This window comes from Antedon mediterranea, chromosome 9 (genome assembly GCF_964355755.1).
Source record: "Antedon mediterranea chromosome 9, ecAntMedi1.1, whole genome shotgun sequence".
NCBI classification, from domain to species: domain Eukaryota; kingdom Metazoa; phylum Echinodermata; class Crinoidea; order Comatulida; family Antedonidae; genus Antedon; species Antedon mediterranea.
In genome coordinates, this window is record NC_092678.1 from 6,692,953 (window position 1) to 6,714,721 (window position 21,769).

General features: G+C 34.9%; 2 protein-coding genes across 2 annotated transcripts; one reads left to right on the top strand and one right to left on the bottom strand.

Moving 5' to 3' along the window:
* Window positions 1-12,998: 12,998 nt before the first annotated feature.
* Window positions 12,999-14,351, top strand: LOC140058111 (uncharacterized). The gene has a single exon (XM_072103666.1). The coding sequence runs from the start codon at window positions 12,999-13,001 to the stop codon at window positions 14,349-14,351; it is 1,353 nt and encodes a 450-aa protein (XP_071959767.1).
* A 4,329-nt stretch (window positions 14,352-18,680) lies between these two features.
* LOC140058112 (spondin-1-like) lies at window positions 18,681-19,586 on the bottom strand. Its single transcript, XM_072103667.1, has one exon. The coding sequence runs from the start codon at window positions 19,584-19,586 to the stop codon at window positions 18,681-18,683; it is 906 nt and encodes a 301-aa protein (XP_071959768.1).
* Window positions 19,587-21,769: the final 2,183 nt, after the last annotated feature.

Here is a 21,769-nt window from a genome sequence, read left to right on the forward strand (position 1 = left end):
ATACAGTACCACAATTAATAGGCCATATACAACAACGTGATTGGTGATATTTGTTTAGATTGAATACTTTTTATTACCATTTACTTAAGGTGCATCATCTATGTGTTTCAATTATGCGTTTAAAATATGCACATGAGAGTCTCAATTCAATTTATTTAACCACGGACAGGAGGCCCAGATCAACACATGGTTGTTCTTCCCTGGGGCCGTGCATATACACAACAAAAATTCAACAATGTTTTTACAATTTCTTACCTCAATATGCAAGGCTAGGTTTTCACGCTGCTGCTCTAGCCCGCTACGTCACACGAGATGACTCATTAATTAGATGAAATCAAGCAGCAGTTATAGTACTACACTTTGACATTTTTGTTAAAATGGAAACTCCACTATAATTTATAGGTAGCAGCTGCATTTCTGGTATTTATGAGTCCCATGACAATACTGTATTTCGCTGTCAGATAATCATTGAATTATTATCAAAACAGTCCATGAAAGTTTTTGTTTGTAATATGATACTTCACACTTGAAGTATCTAAGGCGGGATGAAGTGACCCCCAGACTTGACCTTAGCAATAAAATAAACTAAATTGAGTCTGTTTCATATCAAAGTTATTCACTTCTGTAACAAAATTCACATTATAGAAGGAGAAAAGAAACGTTTAATTATAACTCAAAAACCACATTGTCTGACAGTATTTTTTTATTTTAATTACATTTGTTTCAGGTAAAATAACTATTACTGTATGTGACAATAAAATGACACATTCAAAAACAAATTTGAAATAAAAAATATTTTTCAGAGGGACAATATATCTTTAAAACTGTTACGTCAATAAGCGAGCAGCGTTTTTTGTAAGAAATATTTCTTGTTTATATTCAGTCTTAGAAAAGGCGGAACAACATTTAAGTAACTATGCCTAGAGTGGAATGTATCATTACAAAATTTAAATATATTATTTACTTTAGTTAGGAGTTAAATTATGAAGAATGTTATATACAAGTATAAGATTATTTACAGTTTGCATTTTCACATAGGACCCGTGAACAGGAACAGGTTGAGAATATGCACCCCAGTTGCTCTGAACCACCATGTGCAGTTTGCATTTCACATAGGACCCGTGAACAGGAACAGGTTGAGAATATGCACCCCAGTTGCTCTGAACCACCATGTGCAGTTTGCATTTCACATAGGACCCGTGAACAGGAACAGGTTGAGAATATGCACCCCAGTTGCTCTGAACCACCATGTGCAGTTTGCATTTCACATAGGACCCGTGAACAGGAACAGGTTGAGAATATGCACCCCAGTTGCTCTGAACCACCATGTGCAGTTTGCATTTCACATAGGACCCGTGAACAGGAACAGGTTGAGAATATGCACCCCAGTTGCTCTGAACCACCATGTGCAGTTTGCATTTCACATAGGACCCGTGAACAGGAACAGGTTGAGAATATGCACCCCAGTTGCTCTGAACCACCATGTGCAGTTTGCATTTCACATACGACCCGTGAACAGGAACAGGTTGAGAATATGCACCCCAGTTGCTCTGAACCACCATGTAAAGTTTGCATTTCACATAGGACCCGTGAACAGGAACAGGTTGAGAATATGCACCCCAGTTGCTCTGAACCACCATGTGCAGTTTACTTCTTCTCAATAATCTCATCTCTGAAAAAAATAAATAAGGAAAACAATAAAAACATTAAATGTTAATGTGGTCCTGTCCAAAATAATAAATAATGTTATGTATGTAAATAATATTGATTATATATATTGATATAATAATGCTTAGGTTTGATGTTAAGCTGGGGGTGATTGGATGATGACCACGTGAACAATGATGATGATGAGAAGGGTGGCATTGGATGAGGACAATTTGTAATTGCATAGACGCTCCATCACACGCATGTGTGCCACTGTTAAAAAAGGTGAAAATGATGATCAAGCTCAGCAAGTATACTTACTTGGCACGCCTCTGGTAACAAAATACAGCAAGACAAATGAAGCCTATCAACAAAACTCCTGTACTAACATAAGGGGTTATCAATACTGCTTTTGTCACCAGCACTTTTCCCTTCAAAGCAACATCGCAACTTTGTTCATTCGTATAATTTCCCTTACATTTCGTACCTGCGCATTCAGACTCCCGTACCACATCACGTGACCTTACGCGTTTCGTTGCATTTTCACAAGATGACCATTCAGTCCATGTACTCAGTTGACAATCAACATTCTTGCATTCACAGCACTGACCACTAAAGGACTTTAGACAATCACAACCTTTTTCTGTTAGGGTCCCTTCATTGTAGCAAACGCGGTTGCAGGATCGGTTATCACTGGTTCCTTCGAAGCATAACCCGCACGCTTCAGTGACGTTCCTGATCCTGAATTGAGTGCCGAATAGACCACATTCGTGTGTACATTCAGACCAATCACCCCAATCACTATACTGGCAGTCACTGTACTCCACTTCACATGACTGGTTTTCGAAGGTGATCGAGTTCCAATGGTCTGCATCCAATATCTGTCTCAAGCACATTTCTTACCCTATACCGAGTCCCATTTTCTCCAAGTTCTTCAGAATGACAGGAGAACCAAACCCCCCATTCAGTGTACGTACAGTCAATGAATTGTTCTATACATGATTGAAATTCAACGATAGGTTGACAGCATTCAGACGGTTCGTTTTCTCCACGTTCTTGTGAATGACACGCAGACCAATTACTCCAATCAATGTATGTACAATCGCTTTCCGTTTTTGTTGCTTTAGCTTTCCCTGAGAAAAATCCTCCAAGGAAACCAACTCCTAACAATATTACCAACAAAATTCCTATTCCTACTTTCGTAGTAGTGTCAACGTCTTTATTAGGCCTGTCGGTTTCTTTATTATCCGCCATGGTGCAATGAAGTGCGTATAATTACAGGTTAATTCACAATATATTGATGAAGTGTAATGATAATGTGTGTGTAAACGAACATTAACGAGTATTATATACGGTTGATACAGGTTTATTGTTAAAAGGAAATTCCCAGTTTGACAAAGATATTACACAATTATAGCAAGATCAATGACAGCATCTAAAAATAAATACCATATCACCTGCCAGCGACAATTCTTTTTCTATACAAACGTTTACAATTAAGGAATATTATAAGGAGCCTTTATCAATTGTTGTTATTCATGAGTCAAAAAATTGAAAAACCTGATAACTATTAATAGACAAAATGTAATAAAATGTCACTGAACTAGAGGAGAGAAGAGCCTATCGACCTACTTATACATGGGTTGACACACCCGGGTTGACATGGGTTCGGTGAGAATTACATTCATGGAAATTGCGGGGTAATAATTGGTCAGGGTAGTTTGGGGTTTTAATCAATCTTACAGACAAAAAAAACAGATGAATGATTAGTAACTGAGGCAACACTAAAAGTACAGTTTTTGTAAACACAATAATTGATCTCTTTTCATACATGACATCACACACAGGTCTCATCAAAAATAAATTTCATACAATTATGGACTTCCCTGAAAGAGTGAAATTCCACTCTTCCGTAAAGTAATTAGTATTGAGATGGTAAATATTTAATAAGGAGTCAGATTTATTTTATTTTAAAGATGTATATGTAAAACCTGAACAAATGTTTTCACTTATAAAATAACAAAATAAATTGTTAAATTCAACACAAAAAAAACCCATTGGCTAGCAGCCAATTTGACATTTTTTTGCTTTAAATTACAGTTTTTTTTCAGGTAAAACTTTTTTTTTCGATCTAATTTTGTGGATAACTATTATATGACATTAAAATGCCATATTCCACAAAAAGGTCAATTTCTAGAAAAATCCGGTGTCATTTCGAAGACGCTGCAATCCATTTTTTGTACTACTGAATTCCAACATGACATTTGTCCAGTATCATAGAGATTCTATATTACAGTGTCACATATATTATATCATGAAGTTTGGCTTATACCCAATGATACAGGCATCACATGTGATATGTGATGCTGTGGTAATGAATTTGCTCTATTGATACAGGAAACAAATATAAAAGTTCTACAATACTAAGCATCGGCTAGATGTATGTTTTGTTTTTGTTTTGTTTGTTTTTTATTATCATAACTACAACAGCACCTGTACCGGTATTTGTTTTTCTATTATGTTGACATACAAAAGACACAAATAGAAATTTGTGTAATAATACAAAACACTGGGTTTTTACAACATATTTTCAGTACTGACGCAATGATCTAAACACGTTATAATTTCTTGTTATTTCTTTTGATGTATTACTATAATAGTAATAATACCATAATTGTATTATGCAAGCCTTTAATCTGTATGTATTATACATAACCTAGCTTTTAATGTATATTTGTGTATTTAGTTGTAATCTTCTGAATTTGTATAGTATATCTTTTTTTTATATATTTTATGCCAATTTCAAATGAATTTCCATTTATATTTACTACGGACAACAAAATAATATCAGTATCAGTAATAGCAAAATTATAGACCATGATCATTTGAATGACTTGTACATAAAATGAGCATAAAATGGGTTTGTCAACGTTAACAAACACGTCAACATCACCGAGGAAGTGTTTTGAAAGCCCAAAGTTTTAAATCTATCAAACCAGTTTGACAAAAATGTGTGCTGTGCCCAAATATGGCAGTGATATGCTTAAACATGGTAGTGATATGTCATCTTGTCCACATGAGCACAAAACATTTTTGTCACATAAAGTTTGTGTAGACAGAGCTTAATGTTACAATAAAAAAAGAGAAGAGAGAGCATTATAATTCTATAATAACCTTTATTATTCCAACGTATATTACACCTTACAGCATTGTTAGTTGACAATAAATGCATCAAAGCGATTCAAACACTTTTGTCCTTTATATTATTTTATAGGTATTTATTCATAAAAAACACATAAATAGTACAAACAGAAGGCAGCCAACGGCTGAATAATTCTGCAAACAACGTACAAAGTAAAAATTCAAAAGAATTTATATATACAAGTACACAGTAAATCAAATCATTAAAATGCCGTTAAAATTCTTTAAAATGTCAAAAGACCCAAATTCAGTCATAAACCAAGGCATTCGGTAATCATTAATTAATTCGTTATTATTAATGTTATAAACCTACAAAGTTTTAAACATAAACATATTCTATAACTAAAATAATAATGAATTGTATCTGAAGTAAGTAAACTTAAAGTTAGCAATCTAAATAAGGTAATTATATTTCTAAGGAAGACATTTTTATACAGCAATCTAAATAAGGTAAATATATATTTAAGCAATACATTTTTATACAGCAATCTAAATAAGGTAAATATATATTTAAGCAATACATTTTTATACAGCAATCTAAATAAGGTAAATATATATTTAAGCAATACATTTTTATACAGCAATCTAAATAAGGTAAATATATATTTAAGCAATACATTTTTATACAGCAATCTAAATAAGGTAAATATATATTTAAGCAATACATTTTTATACAGCAATCTAAATAAGGTAAATATATATTTAAGCAATACATTTTTATACAGCAATCTAAATAAGGTAAATATATATTTAAGCAATACATTTTTATACAAAAAGTGTATAGAGCCTTTTGTTTTATACCGGTATCTATTAATCATTTACACACATTTGTTTGTATTGTAGGCATTATCAATTGCTAAAGGTTATGCTAGGCTGGTTGACAGTAATTAATTAATTGAAGCTGATCCTTAATCTGTCTGAATTGACGATCAATCTGATAACATATGATAATCTACATGATGATGATGTAGATAATGATGAGGATAATCTGATAATACAATGATGGTGATGATGAAGATGATGACGTACCATCGCAATCTGGTTTCTTCGTAGGTATGTTTGTTTGTATTTTTCACGCTGCTGCTCTAGCCCGCTACGTCACACGAGATGACTCATTCATTAGATGAAATCAAGCAGCAGTATAGTACTACACTTTGACATTTTTGTTAAAATGGAAACTCGACTATAATTTATAGGTACCACCTGTTGAATCCAAAAAACGGCTGGGAAAAGAGTCTAATGACAAATCTCAAAGCATTTCTGGTATTTATGAGTCCTATGATATTACTATAATTCACTGTCAGATAATCATTGAATTATTATCAAAACAGTCCATTGAAGTTTTTGTTTGTAATAGGATACTTGAAGTATCTAGGCTTGATGAAGTGACCCCAGACTTGACCTTAGCAATAACAATAAGCAAGCAGCGTTTTTTGTAAGAAATATTCTTGTTTATTTTATGTTTTTAGGCAATGTGGCCAAGGATTACCCATAGTGAATTAATCACTGTCTTATCCGATAGGTGGAAAGATATTACAGCGTCGTCCTTCAACGGGTTGTACCTTGCATAATCCGCAGGTTTCTGTGACGTTCCTGATCCTGAATTGAGTTCCATCACATTCAGACCAATCACCCCAATCACTATATTGACAGTATTCTACTTCACACGACTGTTCTTCGAAGGTGGGTTGCAATATGCATTCATCTATATCATTCTCAAGTATGTTCCTACTTCTATACTGAGTTCCGTTTTCTCTACGTTCTTGTGAGTAGCACGGTGACCAAGGACCCCAATCAGTGTATTGACAATCAATGAACTTATTACTACATGACTGTAGGTCTACTTCGGTGACATGTTTACTACATCCATTTTGCTGAACAATGTTCCTAACTCGAAATTGAGTTCCATTTTCTCCACTTTTTTGTGAATGGCATGCGCTCCAGTTACCCCAGTCACTGTACGTACAATCATTTTCCTCCCATGGTTTCCCGCAAAACATTCCTCCAACAAATCCTCCAACAAAAACTCCTGCCACAAATAAGAAACATATTCCTGCTTTCTTTAATGTTACATTACTTTTCTTACACTCCTTCATGGCGTAAAGAAGCTCGATTCACAAAATTCAAGCGTAACGTAATAATGTGCAAGTACCACAAGCAGCAGTAAACGATTAATGACAGAGTTTATACGGTGGAAACTGGTTTATTGTTACGCCGACATTCCAAATTTGACAAAAATAGTACAGAATTACAATACTTTATTGCAACATCAAATTACGTCATCAAAAAATAAATACCAGCTATACAAATGTTTACAAAAAAGAAAAATGAAGAAACCTCATTGGCTGTGATTCCCTTCATAAAACGTTGTTTATTAATGAGTTAACAAGTTGAAAACCCTTATTTGTAGACAAAATGAAGAGGAGAAAGTTACGACTAAGGCATCTTTGTTACGGCCTTTGATAAAGCGTCAGAAAAAGATTTAATACTACACTTCGTTCACCTTTTAAAGTTAAATCTCTTGAACTCTGCCAAACAATTGATAATTTATTTCAAGAACAACTACAACAAATATTATATAAACAAAAAGATGTATCATCTCCCAAAAACATGAAATGAACATTAATAAAATCAGACTTTCATCAGGTCATTTTGTAGTTTTAAAAAAACACCCAAAGAATAATGTTTGCATTTATAAAAAGACACACAATAAACGGTTAAATTCAACCCAAAACCCATTAGCTGACAGGCAATTTGACTATATTTTGCAGATTTTTCAGGTAAATAATTTTGTTTCCCATCCACTTTGTGGTCAAAGTTAATAGCTACTTAGTAACACTAAAATGGCTGCGCTTATTCACAACATTTAAATTTTTTATGGGGGACAAAGGGAGAAGGCAGCTCAAATGAGTTATAACTCATTGCTTTAGGATGTCACCAAGGTAAGCTTCAGTAATGTAAGCATGCCTTCATAGAACAGAATATTGACAGAAATGTTTAAATACAATATAGTTTGATTTTAAGAATAACATGTGTATGTTTCTTGCTTAGAAATATATTTACCTTATTGAGATTGCCAACTTTGAGTTTACTTACTTCAGATCCAATACATTATTATTTTAGTTATAGAATATGTTTTATGCTGAAATATAAAGGACAAAAGTGTTTGAATCGCTTTGATGCATTTATTGTCAACTAACAATGCTGTAAGGTGTACTATACGTTGGAATAATAAAGGTTATCAAAAGAAAATAACAAGAAATTAGAACGTGTTTAGATCATTGCGTCAAAATATAGTCAAATTGTCGAAATGTCGTTCTTTTTTAAGCGTTATTTTTCTATTATGTATAAACATGTATATTGATAGTAAATTGCAAAATGTAGTAAAGAAGGTATGAATTAAACACATTGTAAAAAAAACAAAAAATATTATATACTAATTTTATTTGATAGAATGTTTTAATATTTTAAAGAATGTGTACATGTATTTAAAGAAATTATACTGAGTTAAAGCAAGATTGTAGTATATCACAGGGCGTTTATGATTTCTTCTATGCCTTAAAAAAGTACAGAAAATGTAATAAACAAATGATACAGGCGTTACATGTGATACATATGACAAGTTGTACGTCGTACATAATTGATACAGGAACAAATATAAAAGGTCTACAATATTAAGAATCGGCTACTAGATGTGGCAATAACATGTAGTGTGTTATTATATCTGGTCAGTCAATCATAATAATTATGTTTAACAAGAAATATTTCTTACAAAAAACGCCGCTCGACATTTTAACATTAATCATTGTTCCTTTGATTAATTTATGATTAATTATTAAAAAGATGTCCTTTTATCGCAAAAATACATACAAATCACAGATAGTTCTTTAATTATGAATCACATGCCCATTTTTTCACTAGTTAATTGTATACACAGCATTTGAAAGAAGACATGTGTACCTTTCCAACAATGTATACTAATTCAAAAATGGCATTTAAAATGGTCAATTTTGAACTTCAATGTGCTGTAGCCTGTTTGTGTGTGACCTCAACCTGTACAACTGAATACCCTCTAGAGACAACGTGACTTCACGGTGGTACAAGTGAACAGTCTGTTGATTCGCGTCAACCAATCAAAGGGCGAGAATCCAAAATCGTTCAACCGTGAGCCCTCATAGACTCTCTTTTTTTTACCAGACGTTTTTTGGGTCCAGCAGCTGGGACCTTTGATACTAAAGCTACCGCTATGAAACAGCTTATTAATGAATATGTCCTACTGGGACATAGCTGGCTAGAGCTGCGGCGCGAAAAAGTTGACAGTCGAATAAAAGTGAACACGGTACCAAATATATATATTGTTTCGTAATATCATAAGCACAGCAGCACCTATACCGGTATTTGTTTTTCTATTATGTTGGCACACAAAAGACATTAAATAGACATTACAGTGTTATATAATACAAGACACTCTGGGTTTTTACAACATATTTCCAGTACTACGCAATATATATAATGCGACATTTACCAAAGACAATAATTAATTAATGACAATAAAAAAATAAAACAACGAAGATGATTCAAACACCACCGCACTGTTCCCCTGCAATTTAAGGCGCAAGGCCCGCCTAGACAGTATTCACAAGTGCCATAGTGGTGTTTGGCGTCTATGCCTGCAAATGATCTAATACGTTCTAATTTCTTGTTATTTTCTTTGATTTATTACCATAATAATATAAGGTTATAGGTCACGATCATTTGAACAACTTGTACATACCATTAGTATAACATGGGTTTGTCAACGTTAACAAACACGACAACCTCATCGAGGAAATGTTTTGAAAGTTTTAAAGCTCTGTTTACAAAAAAAAGTGAGATATGCCCAAAAATGGTGACATGCTTAAATATGGAAATGATATGACATCATCATGTCCATACATGAGCACACTCACATAAAGTTTGATGTGTAGACGGAGCTTCTGATGAGTTCGCTCTACCCTGGGGTGTACCACAGGGATCCGTAAAAGGTCCACTCGATTTCATCTTATACACTGGACCACTCAACAACATCATTGATTCCCACCCGGAAGTTCGTCATATGATCTATGCAGATGACACTCAACTATATTTAATCATGAAACCTACACATCACTCTGAATCTGTTAACAACCTTGAATCATGCATTGCAGATGTTCGCTCATGGGCCATTCCAAAGTTCCGTGAGGCATCATCATTTCCTTTGGTCCATATCGGAGATACTAGTGTCTCTACCTCCAGCTCAGCCAGAAATCTAGGCGTCCAACTAGACAACAGCCTCGGTTTAAAAGAACACATTCGTAATGTTTGCCGTGGTGCTTCCTTTGGAATTTACCAGATCGGCCAGATTCGTAAGTACCTTGACAAAACATCAACTGAACGTCTTGTTCATGCTTTTGTTTCATCTCGTCTGGACTGTAATAACTCGCTTCTGTACGGCCTACCAACTTCTTATCTGTCTCCTCTTCAACGAATCCAAAATTCCGCCGCAAGACTTATCACTGGCACTAAACGACATGAACATATTTCTCCCGTTTTACGTGACTTACACTGGTTGCCTGTTGATCAGCGCATTCGTTTTAAAATTCTGTTGCTGACATATAAGGCCATCAACGGATGTGCTCCAGCCTACATATGTGACATCATTACTCCGTCAACCAACTCTTCGCTTCGTTCATCCAGCAGACTTCTTCTAAAACCTGGACCCCGTTCCAGAACTCGGTTTTACGGTGATCGTGCTTTCGCTGTCGCAGCCCCAAAACTCTGGAACACTCTACCACTCGAAATACGCTCATCAAAATCTGTTATCACATTTCAAACTAAACTCAAAACTCATCTCTTCAGAGAAGCATAATCGCACGCTACTACTTGCACTGATCTTGGAAAACACAGCGCTTTGAAACCTTTGTCTCTTGCGCTTTATAAATGTTATTTATTATTATTATTATTATTATTATGTTACAATAATAAGAATAACTAGATTTGAACTCGTCACTATGGACGAGTTAGGTTATTCGCAGCTCAAACGCCACGTGCACGTCATACGTTAGAATATTGCGCACAAAAAAACGATTATGCCATTGAAAAAATGTTAGTGTGCTCTCTATTTTGTGTCACGTCTAAGTATATAATAGTATATAGTATATACGTACTACATACAGTGCTGAATAAGTGAAAATACGTGACCAAAGTTATTGACGCTTTTGAACATGATGACGCCACCACAATTGTAAAAATGGTAAATCATGCGAAAGATAATTGATTGACCTAGACAATATAAAAAAATGGGGGGAAATGGAATACGGATAAGTAGAGATGCGCTCTATTAAATGTGATGAGCTATGAAGAAAGAGACAAAAATCCTATATTTTATATTCGAGTGACCATACGATGTCGTCACAATGTCCAATTAGCCATAGGCCTATTGATGCATGATCCGATATCTACAACTCATTTACTTCCATAATATGTAATAACAATAAACTTCACCATGTAGTTTAGAAACTATGACTGTTTAAAAAAAGGCATAATTTTGACGAATTTTTTAACTTGTTCATCAAAAACGCGCCCAAATTGCGCGCACGTGGGAATTTTGACATGCTTAAAATTACATGAAACGCGTAGAAAGTTGATTAGAAATTAATTTTGCGCGCGTAACTTTATGTGACACCAGCCATTTTTAATCCATAGAAAGTTTGCTGATAACCAATAATAAAAAGAGAGAAGAGAGAGAATTATAATTCTATGATAACCTTTTAGTTAGTTGACAATTGTGTATATAATTAAGAAGAAATAGAAAGAAAGAAATAATAAATGCATCAGAACGATTCAAACACCGTTGTCATTGTTATATTTAAACATAAAATAATTTTTCCCTTTTTGGTTAACCACCACCTTTTAAATAATAATTTATATACATTTTTTCTAACTTTTTTTGTGTTATTTTCTGGTTTTTTTTACCTCTATTTATTTATTTATGTTTTATTTTAGTTCCGTATCATACTTAGATTAATACTATCTACCCATTACTCAACATTATTTTTGTTAAATCAAATTCATATATTTATTCTATCATTAACATGTTTTCTTTCGTTTCGTCTCCCACTTTTATTTCATTTCAATAATTATACTTATATTGTACATTACAAACACTTGTAACCTACTGTACCTGTATGTATCTATAGTAGGTATATATGCTTCTTTATTTAGGCCTATTATATATATATCCTTTCATTTTATTTCTTCTTAGTTCGGTTATAGTTATTTTTCTCGTATCTATCATTACACATCATATCACATGTTTTCGCGCCGCGCCTTTAGGCAGTTATATTCAAGAGGACGGAAACATTAGGAAACTGTATCACGCGGAAGCTAATAGTACTAGAGGCTGACAGAAATGGGAATTTTTAGAAAAATCTGTCTGTCTGTGGGCTGTCAAAACAATTTATCATTGAACAATGGTCAAAACATTCCTTCCTCTATGGTAACTATTTTTGGAGTATAATGGTGTATAAGCCTAATAGATGAAGGCTGGAAAATTATAACATTTGTTTACTTTATTGTTGGGGCATGTGGTCCCTACCCTAGAATATGTTTAGTGCTATAGTTTAGTTTATGATTATATTTTTGTTTTGTACAGTTAGGCCAGACTATATTTACGTTACACAAAATTATTATTATTATTTCTGAAGAAAGAACAAAATGTCGAGCGGCGCTTTTTTTTTTCTCTAGGACCACCACCGCTTCTGTTGTTCGCGCCGAGTTAACACATAACATGGCGTGGGTATTAAGGTGTATTCGTCCAAATCATGCGTGAGAAATACAGCATTACTGTAAAAATTGAGTCAAGTTTAGTTTTTTTAATGTCTCTCTGGATGTTATTACGTAAAGTACAGTAACGTTTATATAGTTCAGGATCTCTCGGACGTTGTTTGTTTAGTTTAGATAACAATTTATCGCGTTCCTCTATTTTACTTAACATTTCGTGGGTTTTTAGGCAATATCTTATTGCCTAAAACAAAACCAATACTGCTAGGAACTATTTACCGTCCTCCATCGCAAAGTTACGTTTCTTTTTTAGATAACATAGACAGGATTATGACAGGTTTCATAACGAGATGGTCATCCTTGGGGATATGAATATCGATATGAACAAAAACGACAGCATGTTAAAGAAATACCAAGATTTTATGAACACTCATTCTCTTGATCAGATTATTAAAGAAACCACGCGTACAAGAACGGAATCTACGGAAACTATTATCGACCATATTCTTTGCAGTAACATTAACTTATACCAAGCTGGAGTTTTGAAAATTGGAATCAGTGATCATTTTGTAACGTTCTGTACTAGAAAGAAAAAACGAAGTCAATTCACAGGTAGCAAATTCTGTAGGATTCGGTCCTTGCGCAACTATGACCCGGAAAACTTTTCCCTTTTACTTAACGAATATGACTGGTCGGTCGTGAAGGACTCTACTGATGCCAATGACGCCTGGTACAAATTTAAATCGATGCTTCAATCTATTTTAGATAAAGTGGCACCGTCCAAAAATATTCGAATTAAAAAAAGAACTGAAGACTGGATGACCCACGAAATGTTAAGTAAAATAGAGGAACGCGATAAATTGTTATCTAAACTAAACAAGCAACATCCGAGAGATCCTGAACTATATAAACGTTACTGTACTTTACGTAATAACATCCAGAGAGACATTAAAGAAACTAAAGTTAACCTTGTATTGAATAAATTGGAAGAATATAATCCAACCCTAAACAACTTTCGAAGCAACGACGTTGGGAAAATAGCTTTGAATATTGAAGATAATATATGTTATTCAGATGTTTCCATCGCTCAACATTTTAATAGATTTTTTACAAATGTTGCCTCTGCCCTAGTAAATAAGCTTCCAATTGTAAGAAGCTTGTACGGTACACAGAGCGAATTGTTTCAGTCATTTTACCAAGGTAAAATTACAAATAGGTTCTTCCTTAGTACTATCGATGACAAATTCATCGAAGATCAACTTAATGGTTTGAATGCAACCAAAAGTACAGGTCTTGATAATATTCCTGCTCGATTTTTAAAAGACGGAGCGTCGGTACTTAAACAACCTATTATGCATATTGTAAATCTGTCAATTATTAACGGTATTGTCCCAGATGATTTCAAAGTTGCTAAAGTAAAACCACTATTCAAAAAGAACAGTCGGACTGACGTAAATAATTATCTGCCTATAGTTTCGAAGATCCTCGAAAGGGCAATACACCAACAGCTTGTTAAATATTTAGAAACTAACAAATTAATTTATGAATTTCAGTCAGGATTTCGTAAATGTCACTTGGCAAACTTACTGGGATGGTGCTTTTGGACTTACAAAAAGCATTTGATACCGTTAATCATTACATTCTATTTAACAAGCTTGATGCAATTGGAGTTGATTCACTGCAATGGTTTAAGTCATATCTAAGTGATAGAAGCCAAGTTGTTCATGTCAATGAAATTTGTTCCGATAAACTATCAATTGATTGTGGTGTTTCCCAGGGGAGTATACTGGGTCCACTGTTGTTTTTAATATACATTAATGACATATATCTATCGGAGTAGATTCTGAATGTAAAGTTATGCTATATGCTGATGACAGCACCTTAATTTATGCTGATAAAGACCCTTTGATAATTAAAAATAAATTAACAACTAACTTAAATAGTTGTAATAACTGGCTTAATGAAAATAAGCTATCATTGCATATGGGTAAAACTGAGTGTATATTATTTGGTACCAATAGCAGACTTAAGCAAATTGATGAATTTAAAATTGAAACTTTGGATTACTATATTTTTGGAAAACAGTCAGTAAAATATCTAGGTGTTGAACTAGACAATAATGTATATGGGGACACCATTGCTTCAACTGTTGTTAAGGAAGCTAATGCTAGGTTAAAGTTTCTCTACAGACAATCTGATTATCTTAATTTTAATTGTAGAAAACTTCTATCAACGGCCCTTATCCAATGTCTTTTTGATTATTCATTTTCATCGTGGTATGTCGGTATATCCAAGAAATATCAACATAAACTTCAAATTGTTCAAAACAAAGTAGTTAGATTCATTAATAAGAAAGGCCTTCGGACTCACGTCGGTCAAAACGAGTTAAATTTGTTAGGATTTTTTAATGTTGATGATCGAGCAAAGTTTTTAAGATTATGTCATGTCTATAAAGTTGTGCACAATAGCAGCCCACAATACATGCATTAACAACTTCCATAGGATTGTTCATTCCGACAACTATAACACTAGAAATAGTTCATTTAATTTTAGAATTCCCACTAAATCATCAAATACATTCTTCTACAAGTCTATCAAGGATTGGAACGCTTTGCTCCAACCAATTAAAAGTAACCCGACAATCTACTCTTTTAAATTAAACGTTAAGAAACATCTAAAAGACAAAGCACTACATACATAATAATTATGACGATAAAAATAAAAATACTTATAATAATATGGAAGCAATTTAAAATATCTTTTGTTCTGTTTGCTGTTTTTTATTTGTACATTTTGCTATTGGCATATCATTTTTTGTCTTCTGTTTAAATGTTATTATTTTCTTAAGGACCCCATTGGAAATAAGTCCTATAACTAGGACTTTCCTGGACTTTCCTTGCATCTCTAAGTCTGATTTTTTATTTTACTTTTTTAAATTGTATTATTAAATTGTAGTTAAGTACAAATAAAAGAGATTCAGTCAAAAAAGAATTTTAATAACTATGAAGGAAAATTTTAAAAATGATTGTAATTATGTATGATATATTTTAATAGACTGACTTTTTAACTTGAATTTGTGTAATTATGTATTTAACCATGTCATGTTTTTTGAGATGTAAATAAAACAAACCAAACCAAATACTGTATAAGTACAGTAAAGTAGAGATGTTCCGCATTATTGAGAGATTACTATAATATAATAATAGTACTTACTGGGAACAGAGATTAACATAGAATTACTAAAATTGGAATTGAAAAAAGTAACAATCTTACAACTACAGCAGTACTACAGTGTACTGCCCTAATTAAGGACCATCAAGACCAAACTAAGAAACATATACACATACAGCAGTACAAGGCGAGGCACAGCACAAACAAAAATATAAACAAATACAACGTAAACAAAATAAAAAATAGTACAGCTACCAACAGTAAGCCTATACTGCAAAATGAACATTTGCAGTTCCCACGGTGTTCCTTTTGAGACTATTTCTTCCTATATAGAAAGAAAGAAAGACGTTTTAAACAGTGGTAGATTGAAATAGTTAATTAAACAATATACTCGAGTCTTCGTGATGATCCATTTCCAATTTTTATTTAACAATCCGGTGCTAAAGGAAACGAAAAGACTTAGATGAGGCAGGGCCAGCAGAACGTTTCGAAAGTTGGGGTCGGGAGGGTGGGGGAGGGTTGAGTCCCAATAAAATAATATGACCTCTGGTGACCGGAAGTCGCAATCTTAAAAATGATCGGGATAAAATGGTAAATATTTAAACTTGCTATTTCAACCCACCGTGGTTGGGACTGAAGTGAAAAATGAATGGAGAAAAATATACTTAAGTCACTCAAACGCCCACCTCTCTCTTCCTACCCTCACAAACAAGTAACACGTACTACTTACCAAATTAATATTAGGCATATTGTTGCCAACATAATTGTGCCAAATAATGGATGTCCTAGTAAACTGACTCCTGCAATTGAAGCCGCCGATATGGCATTATAGTTTCTGAAAGCAGGAGGCGTATCAGGCACGTGCTTTTTGGCAGCTATATCGTATATAGGCCTATAGTGAATATCATCACGGAGTTCATCATCATCATTATCATCATCACCACCAACATCATGAATAACAGTAGGCATCGTGTGATCACAATTGGTCTTTTGATGAACCAAATCTTTTTTTGTGGAATTTCGTTCCTTGTAGCATTTGTCGTTAGTAACACATGTCAGAGCGCTAGGGGCTATTGGATCATCAACATCAACGGGTGGATCGTCGTTTTTAATAAGTGTAGGCGTATGGTTGTTTGAAAATTGGGCATCATTGTCGTTAGTAACACGATAACTCAGAGGGCTAGGGGTATTTGAACAATCACAACCTTTCTCTGTGGACGTCCCCTCATTGTAGTAAACGGGTTGATAGGTTTTCTCAGTGGTTCGTTCTAGGCGGATTTGCTGCATCATCCTTTTGACCTCATCTATATCAACAGATAATCTATATAGGGGATCCACATCACTATGTTTGTTTGTACTGTATTCACTGCACTGACAATCGCTTTCCTTTTTTGTTGCCACAGCGAACATATATCCCCCAACGAAAGTGACTGCCAACCCTATGTACAAATGTCTCGGAAAGGAAATTCCCAGTTTGACAAAGATATTACACAATTATTAGCAAGATCAAATAACAACATCTAAAAATAAATAACATTTCACCTGCCAGCGGCAATTCTTTTTCTATACAAACGTTTACAATTAAGGAATATTATAAGGAGCCTTTATCAATTGTTGTTATTCATGAGTCAAAAAATGGAAAAACCTGATAACTATTAATAGTAAAATATGTAATAAAATGTCACTGAACTTGAGGAGAGAACAGCCTATCGACCTACTTATACATGGGTTGACACCCGGGTTGACATGGGTTCGGTGTGAATTACATCCATGGAAATTGCGAGGTAATGGCCTAATTGGTGTGGGTAGTTTGGGGTTTTATTCAATATTACTGAAAAAAACTAGATGAATAATTAGTAACTGAGGCAACACTAAAAGTACAGTTTTTGTAAACACAATAATTGTTCTCTTTTCATACATTTTTCTCATCAGGTCTCATCAAAAATATATTTCATACAATTATGGACTTCCCATAGAGAGAAATTCCACTCTTCCTTAATGTAATTACTACTGATGGTGAATATCCAATAAGCAGTCATATTTATTTTATTTTAAAGATGTAAAACATAAAAAAATTTTTTCACTTGTAAAATGACAAAATAAATTGTTAAATTCAACACAAAAAAACCATTGGCTGGCAGCCAATTTGGCAATTTTTTGTTATTTTTTTAAAAGGTTATAGGCCATGGTCATTTGAATGACTTGTACATAAAATGAGTATAAAATGGGGTTGTCAACAAACACGACAACATCATCGAGGAAGTGTTTTGAAAGCCCAAAGTTGTAAAGCTCTGTCTGCACTAGTTTGACAAAAAAGTGTGATGTGCCCAAATATGGTAGTGATATGATTAAATGGTAGTGATATGACATCATTATGTCCATATAATTATGAGCACAAAACATTTTTGTCACATAAAGTTTGTGTAGGCAGAGCTTAATGTTACAATAAAAAGAGAGGAGAGAGAGAATTATAATTCTATGATAACCTTTATTATTCCAACGTATAGTACATTTTACAGCATTGTTAACTGACAATAAATGCATCACAACGACTCAAACACCATTGTCCTTTATAAACATATTCTACAACTAAAATAACAATGTATTGGATCTGAAGTAAGTAAACTTAAAGTTAGCAATCTAAATAAGGTAAATATATTTCTAAGCAATACACTTTTATACAAAAAGTATAGAGTCTTTTGTTTTATATCTATAATCATTTAAAGCTACCAACTTGTTAAAGGTTATGCTTCTATAGCTACGCTGGTTCACAGTGCAATCCATCCGGAACTTTCGTTAACCTAAGCTGATCCCTGTCTGATCTCTGTCTCACGATAAATCTGATAATAAAAGATGATAATCTACGTGATGATGATGTAGATAATGATGAGGATAATCTGAAAATAAAATGATGAAAATGATGGTGATGATGAAGATGATGACGTACCACCGCAGTCTGGTTTCTTCGTAGGTATGTTACATGTTGTACCTTGGCGATTACAGGGTCGTTCTTCAACGGGTTGTTCCTTGCATAATCCGCAGGCTTCTGTGACGTTCCTGATTCTGAATTGAGCGCCGAATTGATCACATTCTTGTGTACATACAGACCAATCACCCCAATCAGTATACTGACAGTCACTGTATTCCACTTGGCATGACTGTTCTTCGAAGGAGGGTTGCAATATGCATCCATCTATATTATTATCAAGTATGTTCCTAACTCTATACTGAGTTCCATTTTCTCCACGTTCTTGTGAGTGGCACGATGACCAAGAACCCCAAATACTGTATTGGCAATCATTACTTTCTTGCCTACATGACTGTTCTTCGAAGGTGGGTTGCAATATGCATCCATCTATATCATTCTCAAGTATGTTCCTATCTCTAAACTGCGTTCCATTTTCTCCACGTTCTTGTGAGTGGCACGTTGACCAAGGACCCCAATCAGTGTATTGACAGTCAATGAACTCGTTACTACATGACTGTAGACCTACTTCGGTGACATGTTTACTACATCCATTCTCCTGAACAATGTTCCTAACTCGAAATTGTGTTCCATTTTCTCCGCTTTTTTGTGAATGACATGCGCTCCAGTTACCCCAATCACTGTACGTACAATCACTTTCCTCTTTTGTTTCCCATGGTTTCCCGCAAAACATTCCTCCAACAAATCCTCCGACAAATCCTCCAACAAAAGAAGCTCCTGCCACAAGTAACAAACATATTCCTGCTTTTTTTTTTGGTACGTGATTTTTCTTACACTCCATTATGGCGTAAAGAAGCTCGATTCACTAAATTCAAGCGTAACGTAATAATGTGCGAGTACCACAAGCAGCAGTAAACGATTAATGACAGAGTTTATACGGAAAAAACTGGTTTATTGTTACGTGGAAATTCCAAATTTGACAAAGATAGTACAGTATACTATTCTTTATTGGAACACCAAATATTACGTCATCAGCTGTATAAATGTTTACAAAAAAGAAAAATGATGAAGCCTCATTCAGGGGTGGCGCCAGGATCTTCCCGACGCGGGGGCTACATTCCCCGACGAGGGGGCTATGCGAGCGAAGCGAGCATCACAAGGCTGGGGGCCAGGGGGCCGCCAAGGGCCCCCGGTGGGAGTCCAGGGGGCGAAGCCCCCGGAAGCAACGCGTTCTAGCGTCATTTGAGGTCATTTTAATCAGATTTAGGGTAGCCATTTTTTCCATTTTTTATAATGCATAAATAAAATACTGCGTGCAAAAAAACGATGCGCGATGACTGTTTCAATCCATATTTTTCAATTTAAAAAATAAAAGTTCAAAGAAAATTTAGAAAAATAGAGTTGGAGGTCCTGGAAATTGGACTTATTATACTTCAAAACATGAAACAAAATATATAAGTCCCTATCATGGTTGTGACTGAGCTAAGAAGTGTTTGAAAAATAGAGATGTTAGGTCCCGGAAAATGCACTTCTTGTACTTCGAAATATGACCAGCTTTATTGTTGGGGCTGAGCTAAGAAAATGTTTAAAACTAGAGCTGCAGGTCTTCAAAAAATTGCATTTTATACTTTGGAAACATCAGGCCCAGAGGCTTAAAAAACGCAAGCGTAGACCTTTTTCAGTCGGGGAAATAAGTTTATTCCTCCCAAGTGTATGCCTGCGTACCATCTGGACTTCCGAGTGGTGAGAAATTCATGACATCAGGACATTGAAAATTTAATAACTTAGCTATAATAAGATGTTGGCTAAGCGAAAATGGCATGTTTTTTTGTTTAGTAATGGATGAAATATTTATTTTAGGTGCCCCACGGTACAGAAGGTTACTTGTAAATTAAAAAATTGGTGAACATACGAACAATTAACATAATTCGTTTTTGCTGTAGTGTAGCGCACGTCGACACAGTACACGACGTAACCGTCGGTAAACTTCGCCTGGAAAATAACTACAGTACACATTTTGGTCCCTGGATGGAACATGATATCACGACCCAACGTTGAACGATTCGTACAACGGGATACCGCCAGACAAGTGCGTACCTATAGCTATTGTTTAGTAGTAAGTTAGATCGCTGGCAATAATGAATGCATATAAAGTGCATAATATCACTCTGACGTACTCTCACGGTCAATGAAACGTCGAGGTTTTCTAGGCGCTGAAGCTACGAAGTGAACGCGAACGAATTATATTCCCCGACAAAAAGTACCCGAACCGTCGGTAAACTTCGCCTGGAAAATAACTACATTACACATTTTGATCCCTGGATGGAACTTGATATCACGCGTCTCGACCCAACGTTGAACGATTCGTACAAAGGGATACCGCCAGACAAGTGCGTACCTAGCTAATGTTTAGTAGTAAGATCGCTGGCAATAATGAATGCATATAAATTGCATAATAGCACTCTGACGTACTCTCACGGTCAATGAGACGTCGCGGTTTTCTAGACGCTGAAGCTACCAAGTGAACGCGAACGTTTTTTACTGTATATTATATTCCCCGACAAAAAGTACCCGTGTTCCCTTCGGTAACCGTCGGTAAACTTCGCCTGGAAAATAACTACATTACACATTTTGGTCCCTGGATGGAACATGATATCACGCGTCTCGACCCAACGGTGAACGATTCGTACAAAGGGATACCGCCAAACAAGTGCGTACTAGCTATTGTTTAGTAGTTAGATCTCTGGCAATAACGAATGCATAAAAGTGCATAATAGCCCTCTGACGTACTCTCACGGTCAATGGAACGTCGTGGTTTTCTAGGCGCTGAAGCTATATGAAGTGAACGTGAATTTTTTTTACTGTATGTTATATTCCCCGACAAAAAGTACCCGTGTTCCCCGACGGGGGGGGCTAGGCTCCCCGACGAGGGGGCTAGAGCCCCCGTAGCCCCCCCGCTGGCGCCACCACTGGCCTCATTGGCTGTGATTCCCTTTATAAACGTTGTTGATTAATGAGTTAAAA

Bases quoted from the DNA above. Each gene is read 5' to 3' on its own strand.
- LOC140058111 (XM_072103666.1), top strand. From the start codon at position 12,999: ATGGTCATCCTTGGGGATATGAATATCGATATGAACAAAAACGACAGC.
- LOC140058112 (XM_072103667.1), bottom strand. From the start codon at position 19,586: ATGGAGTGTAAGAAAAATCACGTACCAAAAAAAAAAGCAGGAATATGT.